This window comes from Rhea americana, unplaced genomic scaffold (genome assembly GCF_003343005.1).
Source record: "Rhea americana isolate MKP2758 unplaced genomic scaffold, rheAme1 scaffold_137, whole genome shotgun sequence".
In the NCBI taxonomy this organism is placed as follows: Eukaryota; Metazoa; Chordata; class Aves; order Rheiformes; family Rheidae; genus Rhea; species Rhea americana.
The window spans coordinates 390387-410868 of NW_028185450.1; the positions used below are offsets into that span (position 1 = coordinate 390387).

The following is a 20482-nucleotide window of genomic DNA, read 5'->3' on the forward strand; positions in this document are numbered from 1 at the left end:
CAGTACACTTCTGTAACAGCCCTGATTAGCAACAGTTGGACATAAATTAAACATTGTGCTTCCAGCTCATCTGCCCTCATTTTTCAGGAAGAGCACTGACTGTATTATAAATACATCCTGAAAACAATGTCATTTGATTTCAAAATAGGTTAGATAAACTTCCATATTAACCTGCACAGATGTTAATACAATCACCTGTTCAGTTCTGAACAGGCAAGAGAAATTTATGACTCCCCACTGGAATATCACAAAACAAACTTGCTATTCAGGAGACCTGGAGGGAAAGGATTGAAACTGATAACATTAAGGTTTGAGTAAATTTGTGAAAGAAAGAAAATACAAAAATTAATGACACATTTTACCTTCTTCTATGCTCTCTGAAACCCATTTTCTGGTTTCTGTCCATGGGTTCAATAACAGTAAGTTCATTTAGGTTCAGTAAGTTCTGCCCATGGGTTCAATAAGAGTAAAAATCAAATATATATAAAAGCATCAACTGCCTTGGCAGATTTCAACACAGAAGAGTTTATGTGCTTATATCCAGATGCCTGTATCGGATTTTGAAGAAATTATGAATCAAATGAAACTCTGCCATGCCCCAGAACACAGATGCAAGAAATCAACCTATTTATTACACTACTCTCCTAACACATGTACATATATGCATCCCTCTTTCAATATTAGCTGCCAAAAGGGACATTACATTGAAAAAGAGAAAGGCCAAAGAACATTTTGTCCATTGATTTGAACCACGGTTTTGTATTGGTTACAAACAGTACTGTATAGTGTTATAAATACTGAGAACATACTCCTTACCTTTACCACCTCTGATGATCAAACAAAATTGCAATTGTTTTCAGGAATTCAAGCCCGTAGGTCAGACTTGGCTCACCTGACTCTCTTGAGCAGTCTGATTCAACCAAACCACCACAGAGCAGTTCTAGTAAAAACCATGCAACTTCCAGTGCAGTGAATTTTGGCTTATCGACTTCCATCAACAACTCAGGTGGGCAAGACAAGAAGTTCTAGCCTCCATTGTTCTAGTCCTGAATCTCCACTCCACACTAAGTGAGAGAGGGTGGTTGTCCCTGCTTCACAGCCTTTGAAGCCTCTATAAGGGCTATGCAGTCTGGTCTCTGGCATTAGCTTTAATCTTCTTGTTTCAATAGAGCATTCTGGAAGAAAGACCTGTCAGGTAACAATCTTCTTACCACATCTCCAAATTTATAGCCCCTATCCCTATGACTGCTTTTTTTCTCAGTGGTTCCTGAACGCACTTGAGGAACTCTGTAATACAAAAAATTAAAATAATAAATGCTGAAGGACAGCTTCAAATTGCAGTAAGAGAATAGTTGGCAGAATAACCATACTGCAGAAGGGGAAACAAAGGGTCCACTTGACAGGAAGGAGGGGAAAAACTCTTCTGTCTAGACTGGAGTGTCAGTTCAGCTTTCCTTTATTTCTCTGCACTGCAAATTGCTCTCATATTACCTTACATTCCCTCAAACTGATGGTCCAAGTTGTGGAAGATAAATTTGTTCCTATACTTATTTGCAATTTCTGTCTGTTCCTGAAAACATGGGAGGATTGAGCTGCAGCAGCCAGTGAGGCAACTGCAGTAGGGAACTACAGACTGTACCAAGGACAGGAGCATTGCTAGGTCAGACAGGGAAATTCACTTCTTATGACCAGGCATCCTCATGGCAGGCTAATGGGAGACTTCTAAAATGCAGCTACTTCAAAGGTCAACTGGATGGTCTTGGCATCATTCCAGTCTATGTAAGCCCATTTCTTTCCTTTGTCTGAGTGGGCAGCATGAACAGGGGTCTGCACAGATTTCCAAAATTTTTCTGAAACTTGTCACAGTCCTTGTTTCTAGAAACCACATTTTATGGGAACCTTTGCTTGCTGTTCTTCCTCCTCCCTCAAGCTTCATGTAGACTGGTAGATCCAAACACATCCCAGAATCTAAGCTTAAATGATGGCAAGTGTGTCATTTCTCTAAGTATTGTCCAGTCCAGCTGGTCTGTCACTGAAGTCCATGGGTGACATCTGATAGACTTACAGGCTAAAGGCTTTGGACTATTTTTTAAAAAAAGGTCAGCATTGATCTGATGTTTGTAGAAAAACGCTGTAGTACAGAGAGAAACCAGGCAGATCAAGGACCTTGGTACAGGCTAGTCTTGCCTTGCCTGGCTTGAGATACCCAACTCATGTCACAGTTCTTTATCTACCTAGTGTATATCCTAAAGAAGCTGAGGATACTGCTTGGCTGTAATTCTAAGTCCAAGGGTAGCACTCTTTAAATATTTATAAGTTCTGTTAGCATTTCTCTTCAACAAAAAAAGGTATTGCTCTTATGCTTGAATAAACCATATTGTTTTACTTTCTTAGACCTAAGTAAAAAGGTATGGAATCTTTTTACAAGTGGGAAATACCTCACTCATACCTGTTTTTGTAACTCCAAAATGATACATATCAGTGAAATTCCAACTATAAACCAAGAGAATAGACTGTTGTAGCCATTTTGTAAAAAATACTTCCAGACAAATTGGTTARTGGCTTCTGCAGAATAATTTCAGTCAGAGAGTTAAATACAATCATATTTGCAGTTAAGTACGTACACTTCCACTTTCATGCCAACAAATTCATTTATGAATACAAGGTGCTGAAACTTTATCGGAAAAGAAGAGTCATGTATTACGCAAAAATATGAATCTGTATTTTGATGCAATGACACAGTATACAAGTTAGCACTCTCAAATAAATTAAGCAGTATTTTTTTTTTGGTAATATTTTCAACCAAAACGTAAGTTCAGGCACAGACACACTCTGAGCGTAGTTGTGATGAATGTCGTTCCCGTCAGTCTGTGACATATAACAAAAGGAGTAATTTGTGTTTGTGGGAAATCTCAGTATTTTCACTAGAATGATTAGAAACAAATATGTGACACTGATATTTTAATGGCAGTCAACAGATCTCAAAGGAAAATCACTGAGGCTGAACAGTAGATGAAAAAGAAATGGCCGTGGACTACAGCTGTAACTGCATCTATGCATACCGTTGTGTTTAAGGTCTTCTCAACCTGGAAGACCAGGAACAAACCTCTTTCTAGGCTTATTACATTGTAAGGCAAGGCCAGCAACACAGAATTATGACAATCCCAGTCTGTGTCGTCTTCTCTTCCTCAGTRTAACTAATATGAAGATACTAACTCATATGACTAATACAGAAATTATTTAGAAACCATGGCTCTGCCTGATTTGTAGATATTCTAATGTTATTAAAAAAAAGAAAAAAAGAAAAAGAGAAAGTAAGGTCAACTTTTGTGATAAGAGAATTTGATATAAACATTATTTTTGAATAGCTAGATTACAGCATTTTACTAGTAATTTGCTCAATCAAGAAATCCTTAAAATATGCAAGCAAATAAAGCATGCATGTTATAGACTGGTTTGAGGAACCTTCTTTTTTTTTTTTTTTTTTTGAATGGAACTGTCACTTGTATTCAATTCCAAAACAGTTTCTGTTATCATATGATGTTTGTTTTCTTATTACTGGCTTAGATTAGGATTACCTTTTCTCAGTTAAATTAAATATCACAGAAGATCTAACCAATGTTTTTCTACAAAGCTCTATTGCACACTGGCCAGAATGCCCCACTGTAAACAAAGAAGTCTGTTCAAAATAATTAACCTGAATTCCAGCTTTCAGTGCAACCTGTTTTAGTCTTTTTCATCACTAAATATAGTATTGATTTTTGACACCCAGGTAAGTGTATTCTCTCTGCAGATCTGTTATGGGTAACCATTAAGAAACCAATGTCCTATAAAAAACTCAGTACTGCTCAGACAGCAACTGTCTCACATAAATAGTAACTAATCAAGCAAAACTGATCAAACCTTCAGTGTCACTTTTATTTCCCTGGATGCATTCGATGCTTATTTTATGTCATCCTATGATTCAAGAAAGATGCAAGAGAACTCAGCACTGGCGGTAACAGTGGAGAGTACTATTTTTCTCTCACCTGCAAAYAAAGAAGCCATGCATATCCATCTCAGATTTTGCCACTACCTCTCTTTTAAGGAAAGGTTGTAGAAAAATATAGGATTGCCTACAGCTGCCTATGCATTAGATTGCATAACACTAGTTTGACTGGTTAATATGAAGRAGGGTCAAAGTGATCTCCTATCCAAGCTACTTCAGTGATAGTATTACTAGAGTTGTACTTCCGATTTTTAAACTTGTTTTACAGCACTAGAGAAATAGTTAGTATTTCCTGTAAGCTTACTTTACATACAGGGGGAAATGGCAGAAAAAAAACAGTAATTGATTTGAAATGTGTGAGCCTTTTAGACTTTTATTTTTCTTTTTTTTCAATTACCATAGCCAAAGTTTCAAGAATACAATGTCTATAACTGACCTTGATAGGAATCTGCAGGTTAACTACCACAATGGTACATGTAGATTTTACCATTATATCTGAATTGTACAGTACACTGAMACAACAGTGTACTGGAGTTCATCCCAGAGTCCTTGCTCCCTGATAATCTGGATGGAAATACGGAGATCCACAAACTGTGCTGCGAACCTCTCTTATATTGACACCTAGGTTCACTTAAGTAGAGACATGTGGGACAAGGATGTGGGATGAGGAAAATGGTCTATGCATTGGTCCTGAGATGATGTTGAATGGGATTCAGTGAGGTTACGCACCAGGATCAGACAGATGTATGGTATGCTTGAGATTCACAGTTTAAACAAGGCCTGGAACTATGAGCTATCATAATGAAGACCACGGTGTATAAGAATCTGATTTAAAGAAAATAAGTGACACTGTACTCTCATTTTACTTTTTGGCAAAGTGATGTCAACATACAGTGTAACAATTGTTTGTCATATTAAGAATTCTCCAGTTCACCCAGATGGTAGGTGGCATATTTATTATAATAAATAAAAGCTGAGCTATACTCTGCTGAATGAAAGTAACTCATGTAGTTTCCACGGTATTTTTAAACTTCGCCTATGTGATTACTAATTTATAGAACTTCCGACTTTCTGCTTTTATCACATTCAGTGGGACTGAGTATAGGTCCACTGCAAATGAAAGTTATTCTTCTGCCTATAAAGCTGGGTTTTTTTAATAGATTATCACAGACAGTAAGCTTCTTTATACTGGAGAGCTGTGTTTACTATGGGCTGCATAGAGCTATGCTGTAATCTCCATCCTTTCAGAGCTCTGTTCCATCCTTTCCCTCCCTTTCTCCCTCCTCTACCACATACACATGAGAAATGTCTGTAGACACAAGTGACCYGCTGAGTAATCCGTACTTTTGGAGTCATCTAACTCATGAAGTCAAGTCATGTGAACAGACTGGGGCAGTGTCAGAAGAAGTCATCTGAAACCCACTCAGATCAGCAACACATGAAAAGCATGCAGAACAGTCCTCTAAAATAAAGCACATATAGCTTAAAAATAATACGAATAAAGCAAGCACTGTGTAGGTCTAATCATGCCTTGGCATATTTGAGTGGACTTCCAAACAATCAGAGGGTTTTTTTTCAATTGTAAATCACTATAGGTCAAGAAGGTTAAATGATAGTAGAGTTATATGTCATAATAAAAAGCTTAACTCATGGAATTCAAGAGGAAAGCAGACTTCAGAAATAAAAATTGTAACTGCAGAAAACTGGGCACTGACTGAACTGCTTGCCTACATGCAAGTCCAAATAAACACATGCTAAAAAGCCTCACATCAAAAAGATGACAATGTAGTTCTGCCTTTAAATTATGACAGCACATTATATAACCTTTGGGTTAAAAATCTTTCACTTATTTCCATTCAAAACTCTGGACAGATGCTAGAGAGAAGGCCTTCAAAATGAGCACAAAATAGCTTATTTTTGTCTGTTTTCCTAAACTCCCTGAAAACTTCAATGTTGTCTTTAAGCTAGCATGTAGTTATCAGTAACTTTTACTGATGAAAACTAATTCTAAAGAAGCCCTGCACTTCAGAAGCTGAGAGAACTCTACACTTCTATGAAGTTTTAATTTTTGATCTAAGGTCAGCATAATCATACTGTTCTCTTCATAGAGACATTTGATTTGTATCTTGGCTATTGTGTGGCTTGAATATTTCTTTTGATACTTTACTAACACTTTGATGCCTCCGTCCCCTCTCCCGGGTTTCCAGTATATCCTGTGCCGGTATTAATCTTTGGTTTCCATACTCTGGGATATTAAGWCTTGCGGTTAATAATCTCATAAACTGGCTTTCCATTGTAATAAAAATTGCCCATGTTTACTAATTTTTCATCAGTGTTGCAAAACTATGGTTTAGGAGTGCTTTATTTTTCCATTTTTATATTAACTGCTGCATACATTCATGCCCTAAATTATGGAACTAAGGTTAATAACATCCACTAAATCCCATTCTGCTTGTAATTTATGCGTAATGTTTGTGGTACCTTTAAAACCATTCAACGAAGTTTTGGAACCCCCTAATGCAGCCAATACCTCTTCAGATGGCTAATGTCTGTTGCAGCAGAGGCCCGAATCCGAGTCAATCTGGCCCCTAACTGCTGAACTCTATATTATAAATCAATAATATATATGGACTGATAAATACTCTTGAGAGTACATGTGCGAATGTCTTTTCACTCTTAAAAGACCTTTGAGGTCAAATCAGGGCAATGCAAGGCACTTACTAAAATTCTTCATTTGGATCTTTTTTTAAAGCATTTTACAAATTATTAATATACAAACATGCTATACCCAAAACATACCAAAGAAGACTGACTATGAGAAGACTAACTGATTTTCTTAAATACACACAGGAAAAATATGTTTGTTAGCTTGATACTTAGGGGGCTGTTAATCCCCAGGAATTCAATTCACATCATTATATCTTAAAAGCCATGTATCCAAGATAAACTCTACTTGTTCTTTATAAAGTAACAGATAAAGGAATATAGAAAATTACATGTTACTGATTTAGGAAGTGAAAGTGGAAGTTAATTACAATACATGTAATCTAACTTCTACAGTAAAACTGTTTGGGGATATTTTCTGCCAAAAGGTTCCTAAGTTTGTTTCACAGGAATGTGATGTGAACTGTATTTTATGTTCTCATTGTCTGGCCCTGGGCCAGTATTAAAGACATTTAACACACTGCCCTAACCTTGAAACATTTTAAGAACTTTTTTAAACAGATGTAGACAAAATCTACCTCTTTCTCTTGAGCAATTAAGGTTCCTGCTTGCAGTAGAAGAGGTGTGTGTACAAAACATCATCAGCATGTGCCTGCTCACAACAGAAAAGATCACAGAATCATAGAATCAGTAAGGTTGGAAGGGACCTCTGGAGATCATCTAGTCCAATCCCCCTGCTCAGCAGAGTCACCTAGAACATGTTAGACAGGGTTGCATCCAGGTGGGCCTTGAAKATCTCCACAGAAGGAGACTCCACAACCTCCCTGGGCAACCTGTTCTAGTGCTTCGTCACTCTCATAGTGAAGAAATTCCCCCTCATGTTCAGGCGGAACTTCCTGTGTTTCACTTTTTGCCCATGAAGGTAAAGAAAGAAAGATACAGGATAGTTTCTTAATTCTGACATAGCATTTTATTCTGCTGTGTTGTACATATCATTTGGGCTTCARGTCTATGTCATGCTCTACATATCGCTTGGCCACAGGACAAACTTAGCTAGCTAATCCTAACAGAGAAGCCTGTAGGTGGCCCCACTGGGGATCTGACAGTGACACCACAGGCATGCCCTTTTCTTTAAGTGAACCAGCACACTCTCATGTGAACATCCTTTCACTTGACAGTAAAAATGATGAACAGAATTGTTTATTTCTAAGACAATCCTATAAATACTGTAAAGACCACTATGCGGGTGAACCTCTCCATAGACAGGATCTGTACCTCATTCCACAACCTGACCTGACTAGAGGTCTGTCCCATGGTGCAAAACTCAGGGTTCCCATAATCTGAACAAACATTTTTTCCTTCTAGTGTTAGTTCTAATAAATGGCATTTTAATCAGTACCTTACAGAATGTCTTTCTTATTGAGATCACATCAAATACTTGCATCAATACATTACAGAAATAGAGAAGGAAAACAGGATGAATGAGAGTATCAGATTTGCTAATTCATAAAACAACAGGATATCCTCCCTCATAATGACAATGTGAAGAATGTCTGGGGATACCAGCACTGGGGATTTGTGGCAGTGACTCACATTCCAGTCATTGGATGGGAAGAAAAGCAAAGAAAAAGAGCTATTTTGATTATGGGGAATTTCAAGAATATTTTCAGATTTGCCTTACTGTTATTTTTCATTTATGTTCCTTGGCTAATGAGTAACAGGAGCTAATGCTTAGCTGAACTCTCAAAACTCCATTAGTCACATTCTGAAGAATATCCATAGCTTTCAAGTTTTCCTTTGTTGGTAATGGCTTGCTCATTCCTTAGACCTCCTCCCTACTAAAACAAAAATTCTACTTGAAGAGTGACTAAAAGAGATATTTACCATCCTTCTAACTACACTGGAGGATAAATTATCCCCAGAATTTTAGTCATCAATAGACAGAGAACATCAAATCGCATTTAAATTTACTTCAGTGTTGCATGGAAGATGACTTGTTCATTTCCCTAAAAGATGATGGACTAATTCACTCAGCTGAATTTGGGCTCAGTGGTTAGCTAAGTTATGTGGATGACACAATTACAGGAAAATAGTAGATATAAAAGATAAGTGAGAAAAAAAATACGTCTTTTTACTGTCAGGAACAATTTCAACATCAGACACTGATTCCAGTTCATTCTCAGGGGTATATAACAGCATCCCAACTCTGCTATCAGRAAGTATCTTTAGCCCAAATCATCCTCATAACACTCTTATTCCTTAGGCATGGAGACATAAAGAGTCTTATGAAGTAAAATACACAAGTAAAGCTTTTCGCTTGTATTATTTCTTAGTATTATTATTGAAGATATTTCTAGGACACCCATACCCCCATACTGAGGGTTTGTTAACAATAGTTAGAACACAGGCACTTATWTTTTATAAAATAAAACAGAGTGAAACTACTCTCTTTAATAGAGAATTATGCTTTATAAAGACTATTAGCCTAAGCCAGGAGACTCAACCAAAACTTGAATGAAATGTGTAGGATTTCTAGTATCTATTGACTATACCTCCACAGAAAAAATAGAAATGGATGCAAAACACATCCTAAGCCTTAAGGTTAGCTTTTTTCCTTGGCTCTCCTTTAGGCATTCATAAACTGCCTTGCTACTGATACCAATTAGTAAGTTGGAACTTCAACTTAGAAAGCATTTATGTTTTATGAAAAATACAAACAAACATCATAGAGCTATGCATAAAAGAAGTACAGCCTAGAGGATATGGGAAGTCGTTCCATTCTACTCAGAATCTGTAAGAACTCAAATGAGAATGCAGTTTTTGGCCATGTATTTAAGAAATTATATGCATGAATTGGAAGAAATCAAGGAAAAAGATTAGAAATTCTCAGAGATCTAAAACCATAACCTATAAGGAAAGAACTCCAGTCATTCAACCTACAAAAGGAAAGAGAAAAGCTGACAGTTTCCAAATATAGGAAGTGAAAGGAATAAACTATTGCCAGCAAAGAGAAATGGAACAAACTGTTCTCTGCATTTGCTGTGGCTACTACAAGTAATATTGGCCTTAAAATTGCAGCTGGGGAAATTCAGGCAGGATGTTAGAAAAAGCTTTATGAAAAGCTTTTTAACCTTGGAAATAATGGAGCTGTGGGATACATCATTTAAGAAGTGTATGGTGTCTACCACTGAAGCTCATTAAGAACAGGCTAAATAAACATCTGTCAGGAACGATATAAGTATAGTTGACCCTACAGTAGGGTATAGAAAATGTGCTACGTGATCGCCTAAGATTCTTTTAGACTTTTAACCTTTCTCTTTGACTCTTAGTTTCTCCTGTTCTATTAAAAAACACATAATATCTAAAACCAGCTATTTTATAGTCAAGTATTGTGTGGCAACAGAAAAGCTATACTGAAGATATTACTGCATTTTATTTCAGGATGTCAGTAAAGTAAACCTAAACTGCTAAGTAACTGCAGTTTTACTGGTAAGTACAGAAGACAAGCTACAGAAAGAAAAGTCTGACTCATGTTCTTAAAGATACTAAAAATGGCTTAATAGTATTTTTAGATATTTAAACTGCACTGAAAATAATGTCCAATTTCCTGCTCTTAGTATAGATGCTTATCTTTTCAAATAAATTATTTGTGTATCATTCATCTCTCAAATCTTTTAAAGAACAGCTAAAAATAGTGAGACATCCACCTACTGTAATACAAAAGGATTTTTTGTACTGTTCTTGTATGACATATAAAAAATTCCCTTCTTTCTTTATCTTGCCCTTGCTTCTCCRCTGCTGGAATCTACGATTGTCCACCTGTGCAACTACAACATTCTCAATACAATTATTTCTTTCAGACAATAAAGATAATTTTTGCCTAGTGCGAATTAAAAAAATGAACTTGACTGGGAAGAAGCTTCTATTGTCATTCACCTCTCAATTCCTGAAGGAAATGGAAACAAACAGTGCTCACACAGAAATTTATAGTGATCATCATTCTGTGATTCTGTGATCCTGTGATCCTGTGACCTGAAGTCAGACACCATAGGTTTCAATACTATAACTTTTTATGAGTCAAACTGTTATTCTGTGAATCTTTGTCTTTCAGGTATTGTCAACACAAGAACCTAGTATCAGGATCAAAGAAAACCCATTATTTTCCTGCATCAGAAGCAAATGAGGTTTAGCATGAAGGAAAACAGTAGCCTCTATACTGAAAAAGGAAAAACTAGTTTTCAAGGTGATTAATTTTCTTTTTCTGGACTAATTTCACTGCCTATTCCCTTCAAAGGAAATCATAACATATCCTTAGACCTCTGTCAAGATATACCCCTTTCTAAGTGAAAATGAGCTATCAGGGTACAGTAGAAGGCACTTTAAAATTCCTTGTAAATGTATACACTTCTCTAAATACTTATTTTCTAAATGCACATTTTTCAAGAAGAAAATCAATTTCTTTTTGAAGAGATTACATCTCAAGAAGGGAGGTCAAGCTTCCCCTTGATCTAAYAGATGATACTTGTTTCTTCCAACAAGTAAGGATGGGAAGTGATCTGTCTAGGAAACGTGAGAAATTTCAGACCTAATGAGGGAGGTGGCAGTTTTGTTCCTCTTTGGAAAAACAATTAATTCTGCCACTCAAAATTATATTCCTGTTAGTGTTTTATTCATTCATTCTCCTTAGGGGTGACCCTATCTACACTCTGAACATTAGCATCTTATTTTTATTAGGTCATATATACTCTGCCTACTCTAAGTAGATACCACTGCATCTAGTGTTTTCTGCATGAGGCACTCTGAGCACTTTGATAGGTACATTAATCACTCTTTGCTGACTTCAGCATAGGTTTACATACTACCTCCAGTTAAAGGCATTCTACTATTTTTAAATTGCTTGAGTGAAATCTTAGCCTCACTCACATAGGAACAAAACTGGACTTTTTCAGTGATCCAATGAGATTAGGACCAGACACCAACAAAAATTGTAACTCAAGTACACACTGTTACTAGCATTTACTGCATTGATTTCCATGTTAAGGATAAAGTGTTTTACCTTTGCAGAGGAAAGGCTGATGACATGCTGATCTTTTTCATTCGTCACGATTTCCACAACACTGTGTAGATGTCCTGGTAACTTTCCTATAGGCTTAGTATTAATATTAGGATGCCATATACGGAGGATTCTATCATCACCTGAAGGGAAAAAACATTTTATGTTGAGGGAGATTGAATAGTCACTGATATAAATGAGCTTCTTAATGGAGAGCTTAGAGCTCAAAGCCTCTACTTTCCCTATGTAAGCAAGTCCCATACAAGGATGAGAATTTTTCATTCTAAGGGCTGGATTCCAACTTATGCTCAGATCTCTTTTCACCACTTATTTCCCGTACTTGCATTAAAGCCCACATAACTCACTTGTACTTCAAAATCATTTAATTTTATCAGAGGAGTGCCTAAGGACACTGGCTATGACAACACGCACTATTCCCGTAAAGCAGAATATTTCTATTAAACACAGATTTGGGGATCAGATTTTTTTTTTCCTTCAAAGATTTGATTTGGAAAAAGATCAAAATAACAATGATGTCCATATGACCAGATAATGAAGGGATGACAACCTCTAATGGAAGGGGGTTGGTGTGAAGAACAGGAAGGGCAGCACACAGGAAAGCTGAGGACAGACTGCAAACAATAATTGCTGATAAGAGATTTTGTGTCTTAATGTAAATAAGAGTTTGGTCTTTCACATCTGTTTGTATTTTGAAACAACAAATTCCTTAAAATTGTGGGCATCACCTTTGATTGCATTATAGAGGAGTCTTTTGGTACTATATTCATAATAATTTTCATAAATTTTCCAATTAGAGAACAAAAATGATAAAAGCATATCAGTACACTCCTCACATACAGATGCGAACACAGGTATCCTGAAATATTTGCTGTTTTTCATTAAGTGTTGCAAGGGAACCTGAGCCCACTTCAAATTTGACATTAGTGCATTAGTATTTTAACATCTGATTACTGACAAATATTGCAATTCTATTATTCATATTTAACCACTGTAAAAGTTCAGCCTTGCATTAGCTCAGCAGTCTAAAATCTAACTACTTAGACACACACAGATGAAACAGCTACATTTAACCTAGATCTTCCTTTGAGGATCTCAGCTTAAAGTCAAGTGCAGAAGCCAAAAATGCCTACACTGGGAAGTACACACACCAGAAGCACATTCACAGCACATAGCACCCAGCCTCATGACTGTGAAGCTCAAGCAGTTTTGTTAACAAGAACAGTTAAAGATCTGCTCTTTCAGTCTGCTCTTCAGGGATCTTCCTTAGGCTTGCTCAACCCACTGTCAACCCAAGCTTAAGCCATGGGTTGGTCGCTCCCTCTCTATAGAGATGTATCTAGTCCTTTTCCTCCTAATACAGCAAGATGTGATTCATTTAGGAGCACCCTGTCTCCCCTTTCCTCCATTAACTATTACTGTTCTCTCAGTTAAATTAATTCTATTGTTTACGCAGCCTCTCTTTAAATGACATTAGACAATGTGCTCTTAAAATAGCTACAACCAAAAGCCATCTAGTTTTATGCCTGTCTTTTATTCATAGGTTTGGCTGAGAACGGGATCATGCAAACAGCTATACTGGTACAATGGAGAGATGGATAACTCCTGCAAGGAAAAGGCAACCCAGAAATAAGTAACTCATTGGTAGTAGCTTCAAARGGAATCAATTGCCTTCAGGAGCACTTTGAGGCAAAGCTATTTCAGATTAACTGTCTGTTAGTATGCCATGCTGTTAGTATGGCAGGAATTCTCTTTAAAAGGCCAAAATCACACAAGGAGTTTGTGAAGCTCTTTTGGATGGTTATAATGCAGGACACAACGAGTCCCTGCTAATTTCCCCAGAAGTTTTGTCAAGCTGTTGTAGATATGCCCAGCTACTTAGCAGAACCCTCTGACCAGGTCAGAATACACTACTGAGAAACAAGACTATGGGAGTGAAACTTAGCTTGCAGACCTCCCAGGAAGACAACATGAAGAGAAGATATATAGTAGACAGGAGCCTCCAGTGAGCCTGGTGAGATGAGTTCTAGTGTCAGAGGGAACAAATAATGGCTCAACAGCATGCTTTCTAGCAGCCCCAAATGGAAAATGTAATGTCTTAAAATGATGCTGACCTAGGAGCCGTTGATTGTTTCTGACCAATTTAACTGTCTACTTCCTTCCTTCCTTCTTGTTCCTGAGGAACAAGATCTTCCTTAGCCTTCCTAATTGGTCTGTTCTTTATCTCTTTACGGTGATGGCAGATAAAGGGAGGAGAGGATACTGCCCTTTAACTGTGCTACAGAGATTTTCTTTAAAAATAGAATCACTAATTCATGTTATTTACTTAAGATATAAACATGAAGAACAATTGTCATTAGGAATGAAAATGCAGCAAAAGTCAGATTAAAAAGGTAGGCCATATTGTTGCCTTTCCCCAATAAAAATATTGCTTGCCTCTTTTGTGAAATGGTTGATTAGTTTGTTCCTTTTACTGATGTTGAGACAATAGTGCAGTTGGTTATAGTTGCAGTGTTCTCTCTCTGTCTGAACGAATGCCAGATTGGCCCTAGCACCGCAAAGCCATGTGCTCATCTTGCCCTAAGACAGACTGCTTTACTGCTTCACTGAAACATGTGCTGGAACATTCACTCTCTATGCTCCAAATATGCCTCTGGCACTGAAAATCCTGACATAGAATGGGTATTAAACACATTCAAGAAAAGCTTAAACAAGATATATTAACTGTCTAAAAAATACACAGCAAATATTTAAGATTTTGTGAAACCAATGCTCTGAATCACAGTAGGCTCCATTCAGTGTATTCTCTTCCAAGATAAATCAATATGAAAGCAGGTAGTTAGGGTTTTTTAAAGTCAGGTTTTATGATCACAGCTTTGCCCTAGCTAGATGTTAAGGATTCCAAAACATTCTTAGAAAGTGTGATCCTTCACCCTTTGTCAAACTGTCTCCCTTGCTTATACAGTTTTGCAATTTGTGTGGTACTACAAATCTATGGAGATGTCTCCATGATGTTAAAATGCCATATAGAACAACAGGATTTTTGGAYTGAGAACTCAAGCTTAACTCAGCCTTCACTGATAAGCTAAAAATGAAAAATATAGCTCCTGGATTTTTTTTCCGTGCTGCTTCTCACACAGAGGAGGCCCTCTCATCCTTTAAAGCCACTTCATTGTCATTCCTTCAAGTCTGACTTTTAAATACTCCTTGGTAATGATGTCTGCAAAACCACTTCAGATCAGTTAGACATCTGGTGAGCTAAGACAAGTTTATGTCTCTATCATATCGAATAATGTCTCTTCGTTCTTTTCTCTGGGCTCCCTTGTCTGCCTTCATGTATTCCTCTTAAATTTAGCATGCGACACAGAAAAGACTTTCTCCTATGCTTCTGCAGAGCTAGCATTACTGAAGTCCTTGGACAAGATTCCTAAAACTAATATTCCTGGGAACTCCTCAATATGCCATTGCTAATTTATACTGCCAGTAAAAAAACAAATAAAAAAACCCTGAGACTTTACCAGCTTACACAAAGGTTACTGAACAAATGCTTGCTTTTATCAGTCCTAAGCTGCTCTACTAAGTTTTGCTTCCTCTTTATTTCTCACAAGAGAGTAGCTGGAATCCGAAAAACTAATGTTAGAAGTTGATTTATCATATAATTTAAAATTGATCACCTCCAGCTTTTATATGCATATATAATTTGTTTCTTGATGTAGCTATTCCCTAAGGTGATGGTTAAGATACAATTGGAATTCAAATGGATATAGAGTAACAATATCACTTTAACACTGAATATAATACTAATGCAAAACTTTTCACAGAAAAGTTACTCTAAACTACTGTGGGTTCCATATTTTATGACACTAAGGGGCATATATCATTTAATGGTTAAAGAAGTATAGCTTTCATCATGAAAGGTGAACTCTGTCTCACATTTGCTTCTTATTCATGAGCATAAATGTCAAATGTCTGGAAGGCAAATTAAGCTGTGTCATAGTAGTACAGTCTCCTGTTCCAACAGCAACTCACGAGTTTATTCAAATACAACTAAATAAATGTGATGGAAGAGCAGGGGAGTTAAAAGATGACTTTTCTCATAGTCAGTTTCCAGTGTAAAAAYCTGTTGTAGGATCCAGTATTTTGCTTACCATTTGTGCTATAAATGCTCGGCTAAATAAGAAATACTGTGACTCAGAAAAAGTGGCTAACAAATTAATTCTTGTTGAACACATAAGAAGCTGTACTGAAGTTAAAGATTGGATTTTTGTTTTTATTGCAGAATGTGATGTATAAACACAGTTTTTATAGATGTCCATGTTACCAAGAAATTGACATACTATGATTCCTGGATCACTTACCTACTTCAGTCATTGATTTTTATTATATATTATAGATAAAACTGCAGGCTTGCTAATTAGCAGAGCTTTAATGACTCAGCTGCCTTTGATCATTTGAAACAGTTTAATTCTCTCATTGACTGGATCATCACCAGCTAAACAAGAGAGATGGACGAGTTTTAAGACACAGAGCCAAACATGGTTTGCACTAGTCCTGCTGACTGCTGTGTCATTGTGATCAGTATATTTTATTAATAGTGCAATGAACTCTAAAGCTTAACTTTTGAAATGTGTATAGTTAGTCACTGGCATCCTGCTAATGTAAGTYATATGTTTGAATCCTACCAGTTTAGAAGATGGATCTCTTCAAGGCTGAAGGATTAGATTCCTAATTCACAGTGTAACTTCATGCAAGCCATAGGTTAACCTAAACACCACAGTGATCTTGAAGGGTGATCCCACCCTTTCACAATCTTTGGCCATGCATTCCCATTCTCTCTTGTGACACTTATTAATCCAGTTCAGGAATAACTTCCTTCCGTGCTCAAGGGAAGCAGTAGGACTGAGCAGTGGGAATAAGGGTGAGAGGCACGATGATGCCTTTTAACGTCAAGATGAAAGCCAGTGGGTGAACAGGCCAGACAGAAACCCAATCCTAATTCCTGGAATTCCAAATCTTGCTAATGTAAATGTTATGCTACAGGAATAGACTGGAAGAATGAAAAAAGTTTTTTAAGTACATTTTCAAAGTCATCATTGCAGACTCCTTCTTGAACACAAAACTATTCATCTTTTGTCATGCTTTTGTACAGTAGAAAACTGAAATTAAAATGCAGTGGTGAGATGGTGAGAAAGTACATCTCCTTATAAAATAATCTGATTAGGAAACTATTTAGATAAGACAAGAGGTCCTATCTTCCAAGTCTATTCTCCAGTCAGCACAGACAAATACGTAATGTATCCTTTCAAAAATTTCAAGCTTCATTTTAAAATCAAGAGGGTATTTCTTACCACCATTACTACTATTTGGAAGAGTCTTCCAGAACATCTCCACTCTAATGTTTGCTTTCATGTTTGTCTTCCTGGTATTTTTATAGATAGCAATGATATTGCTTGTTAACCTTCAATTTACTAGGCTACAGAAAATACACTTCTTAGTCTCTCTTGTGTGATAGGTTTCCCATTTCTCATATAATTCTAAAGCTCCCTCTCACCCCTTTTTCCTTACCATCTGATCTTTCTATTTCAACTAATTATGGCTGATCAAAAACATACACTGKATTCCAGTATAACTTAACATTTTACAGTATCATATACAATAAAGTTAATGCTTCCTTTTCTGCACAACAGATATTTCAATTAACACGAATACGTGGGGGAAGTATTGCTGTATGATTGCTCTGTCCCTATGCTCTGCCATACCTGCTTACTACTGATCACTGTCAGTGAGCAGATACTAGGTTAGACAGACTTTTGGTCTGACTTACCATAGCTATTCTTATTTTCTTAAGAAGTTTATTCAGATCTTTCTCCTCTCCTGGTATTTCTGTATGAAGGATTTTCAGAATAATAGATGTAACAATGTAACAACACAATGTATCAGAAATATTTACTTGTTCCTGTGTACATGACCTTCTGTCTTGTACTATTACATTTCATCTTATTTTTATCATTACAGGAAAATCCTCCAATTCTACCTGCAGAAAATTCTGATCATGTTCTGTTTTATAGGGTGTCTCCAATTCACGTCATCAGTAAATTTCACTGAAGTACTTTTTGTGYCACGGCAATCAGTATAAATAAGATCTCCCCCAAAGCTGAACTTCAGGATTTTCACTTATATCTTTCCTATAGCCCCACTGCTTTCCCTTTGAATCTTGTGTCCAGAAAATCAATGGAACTGCCAAAATAGATATCCAGCTGGATATTTATTTTGATATCTCAGTTTTCCCTTTTGTAAATTGTTGCACTTCAAGTTGATTTGCACTAATCGCAATGTCTAGGGTTCTTTTTTTTTTCCTCCAAATTTATTTTACAGTCTTGCATATTCTCAARGCTGGACAGCGGAGCTTACATCATTTTTTTCTTCTTGTTAGATACAGATAGATTGCTGTGCTATATGCATTAGAAAGCCTTTTAAAGAAAGTTTTAAGCAAGACTGTGGTACTGAGGGCTGACAGGCAGCATCAATGTAGTCACCTCAGGGCATTACCCTGTTGGGAAGAGTAAACAAACAAGACTGCTGTCACACTCTAGCCTCCTTTCTGCAACATGAAGTACAACCACAGCAATATAAAAGCTCATAAAAATAATGGAGAACAGGGAAGAAATTAATTTAAGAGTGCTATTTCTGCAGTTTGTGCTGGGGAGAGACAGAATAGTAACAGCTTTGGGAATATGTGATCAGAGAGAAGAGCAAGATAAATTATTAATAGGGGCCAATGGGATTCCTTTGGGCAGAAAAGGAAGGACAAGGAGTAATAGTAGGAAGGGATGTGAACTGTGCTGACACTACAAGAAGTAATCTGTGAAAGATGGTCACCAGTGCGGCTGGGAAAGGAGTCTTAGAGTAATCCAATATTCTATTTCTCCTGGTGCATTATACATATGCTGTGATGCTTAAATCAAACCCAGACTACAGCAGAATCAAACTGTTGACAGACTCCAGTCAAGAGCTATACTTATTCAAAGCCAGGCTCCCAGCACTATAAACAAGACCTCTGTTCCCCATCATTTAAGACTGAAGCCATTAAATTGCTAACATACTACCCCAGCTTTTATTTGAGCTTATGTAACTGAAAAAAATCACAACAGAACAATTTCTTGAAAAAAACAACTTTCTTCATAGATTATATAACCCCAGTACTTACCTCCAGTGACAATGACATTTGATTTTCCACAGTATGTGAAGGCATTGACCCCTTTAGGGACAGAAAATTCCTTTACAGGCCTGTAATAATTAATAAAACAATTAATCAGGTAGATACAATGTACAGTCCTTTTACTTTTCTGTAGTATATAGAATATATACTGTTATATATATATTGCAGATATGTTTTTATACAATATATATTGTTATGTTAGATTATATGTTTGCATTATACAGTATCTTGTTAAAAACAAATTGATTTACAACACTGATTTAGATACTAGCAGCAATAAAAATGAGCATAGTGCATTTTCCATTAAAATAATAAATCTCTGATATGAACAGATGAATCTTTTATCAGGCATACTCCAAATAGACTCCTAAAATGGTAGATGTTGCCAAAGTAAGCCTTCACACAAGTCATTTGATGCACATGTAAAGCAGTTCATCACTGAACAGAACTATTAAAACCAACTGCCTCTGCCTATTTCAGACATAGAAGTCTACTGTGGCCTCTATTTTACATAAAACAAGTGTAACTACTTTTCTGCTGCTTCTGTAAAACATATGGTATAATGCAGTCTTTATTTTATCTACTTTGTGTTGGATAATAACATGAAGAGACTGTATGTTTCTGAAACTCAGCTTAACAGAATTATTCAGAAAAACACTGCAAAAGAATTAGTATTAAYTAACTAAGCCAATATGAATTAAAATTGACTCAGTGTCCCTTCAAAACTCATCCTTTGTGTAATCTCTGCTTGTGCCTCCATGTTTCATACATTGCAACTACATAATAAATATTTTCTTGAACTCTAGATTCATCACCTACATGGCTAAGGCCCATCTCTGCCAGGAAACAATGGCTGCCAGTGTACTTAAGTTACACAAAATGAAATGAGTGAAAATTAAAAAAWTTTTTTTTTCTTTAAAATCCAGACAAGTAGGTATTTCATTCATTCTGGGCTAGAATGTAACCGTGGACCTTGCAAACTATAATTGGGAATGAGGGTAAATTTGACAAAAGGCTCTGGAAATTTGGGAGACCTCAGTGCTTAAATGAAATGGCTTGCTCTTTCTAGGCAGGCAAATAAAAGGCTGTTCACTCCCTAAGAGATGGCAAAGCTGCCTTCCCAGAGCTCTAACAGAGGAGCCTTAATACCTTTAATACTTGGTTCAAAATAGCAAGCAATTGACTTAAATGTGTGATTAGCAGATTCTGTCAGGATTTGTCATCTTTTTCCTTTAATTCTTGAATTAAATGCTTTTGTATAACTTTCCATTGGCTCCTTAATGAATGATCCCGATAATCCTCCAACATCAGTGTGAATAAAGAGTTCCAGCAATGGGAAGTCCTGTTCAAGCCACAGCCTTGGAAAGAAGCCCTTATGATCCTAGCCTTGCTCCCTCTTTTTAGACACTTTATAAGGAAATAAATAACTGTCAGCCATTAACCACACAAGAATTTAACAGTTTCACAGGAGACAAGATATGTCGACTCCCTTTCCAATCAATTGCTTGCTGCATAGTTAATTGGGGAAATTTATTTTGTT

The 20482-nt window shown here is 36.6% G+C and overlaps 1 protein-coding gene across 1 annotated transcript in view; it reads right to left on the bottom strand.

Moving 5' to 3' along the window:
* WDR64 (WD repeat domain 64) overlaps positions 1 to 20482 on the bottom strand; it is an 85846-nt gene that overhangs the window by 40980 nt on the left and 24384 nt on the right. The window contains 2 exon segments of the mRNA XM_085298255.1: positions 11709 to 11848; positions 18931 to 19010. Of these exon segments, the coding sequence (XP_085154381.1) occupies positions 11709 to 11848; positions 18931 to 19010 (220 nt within the window).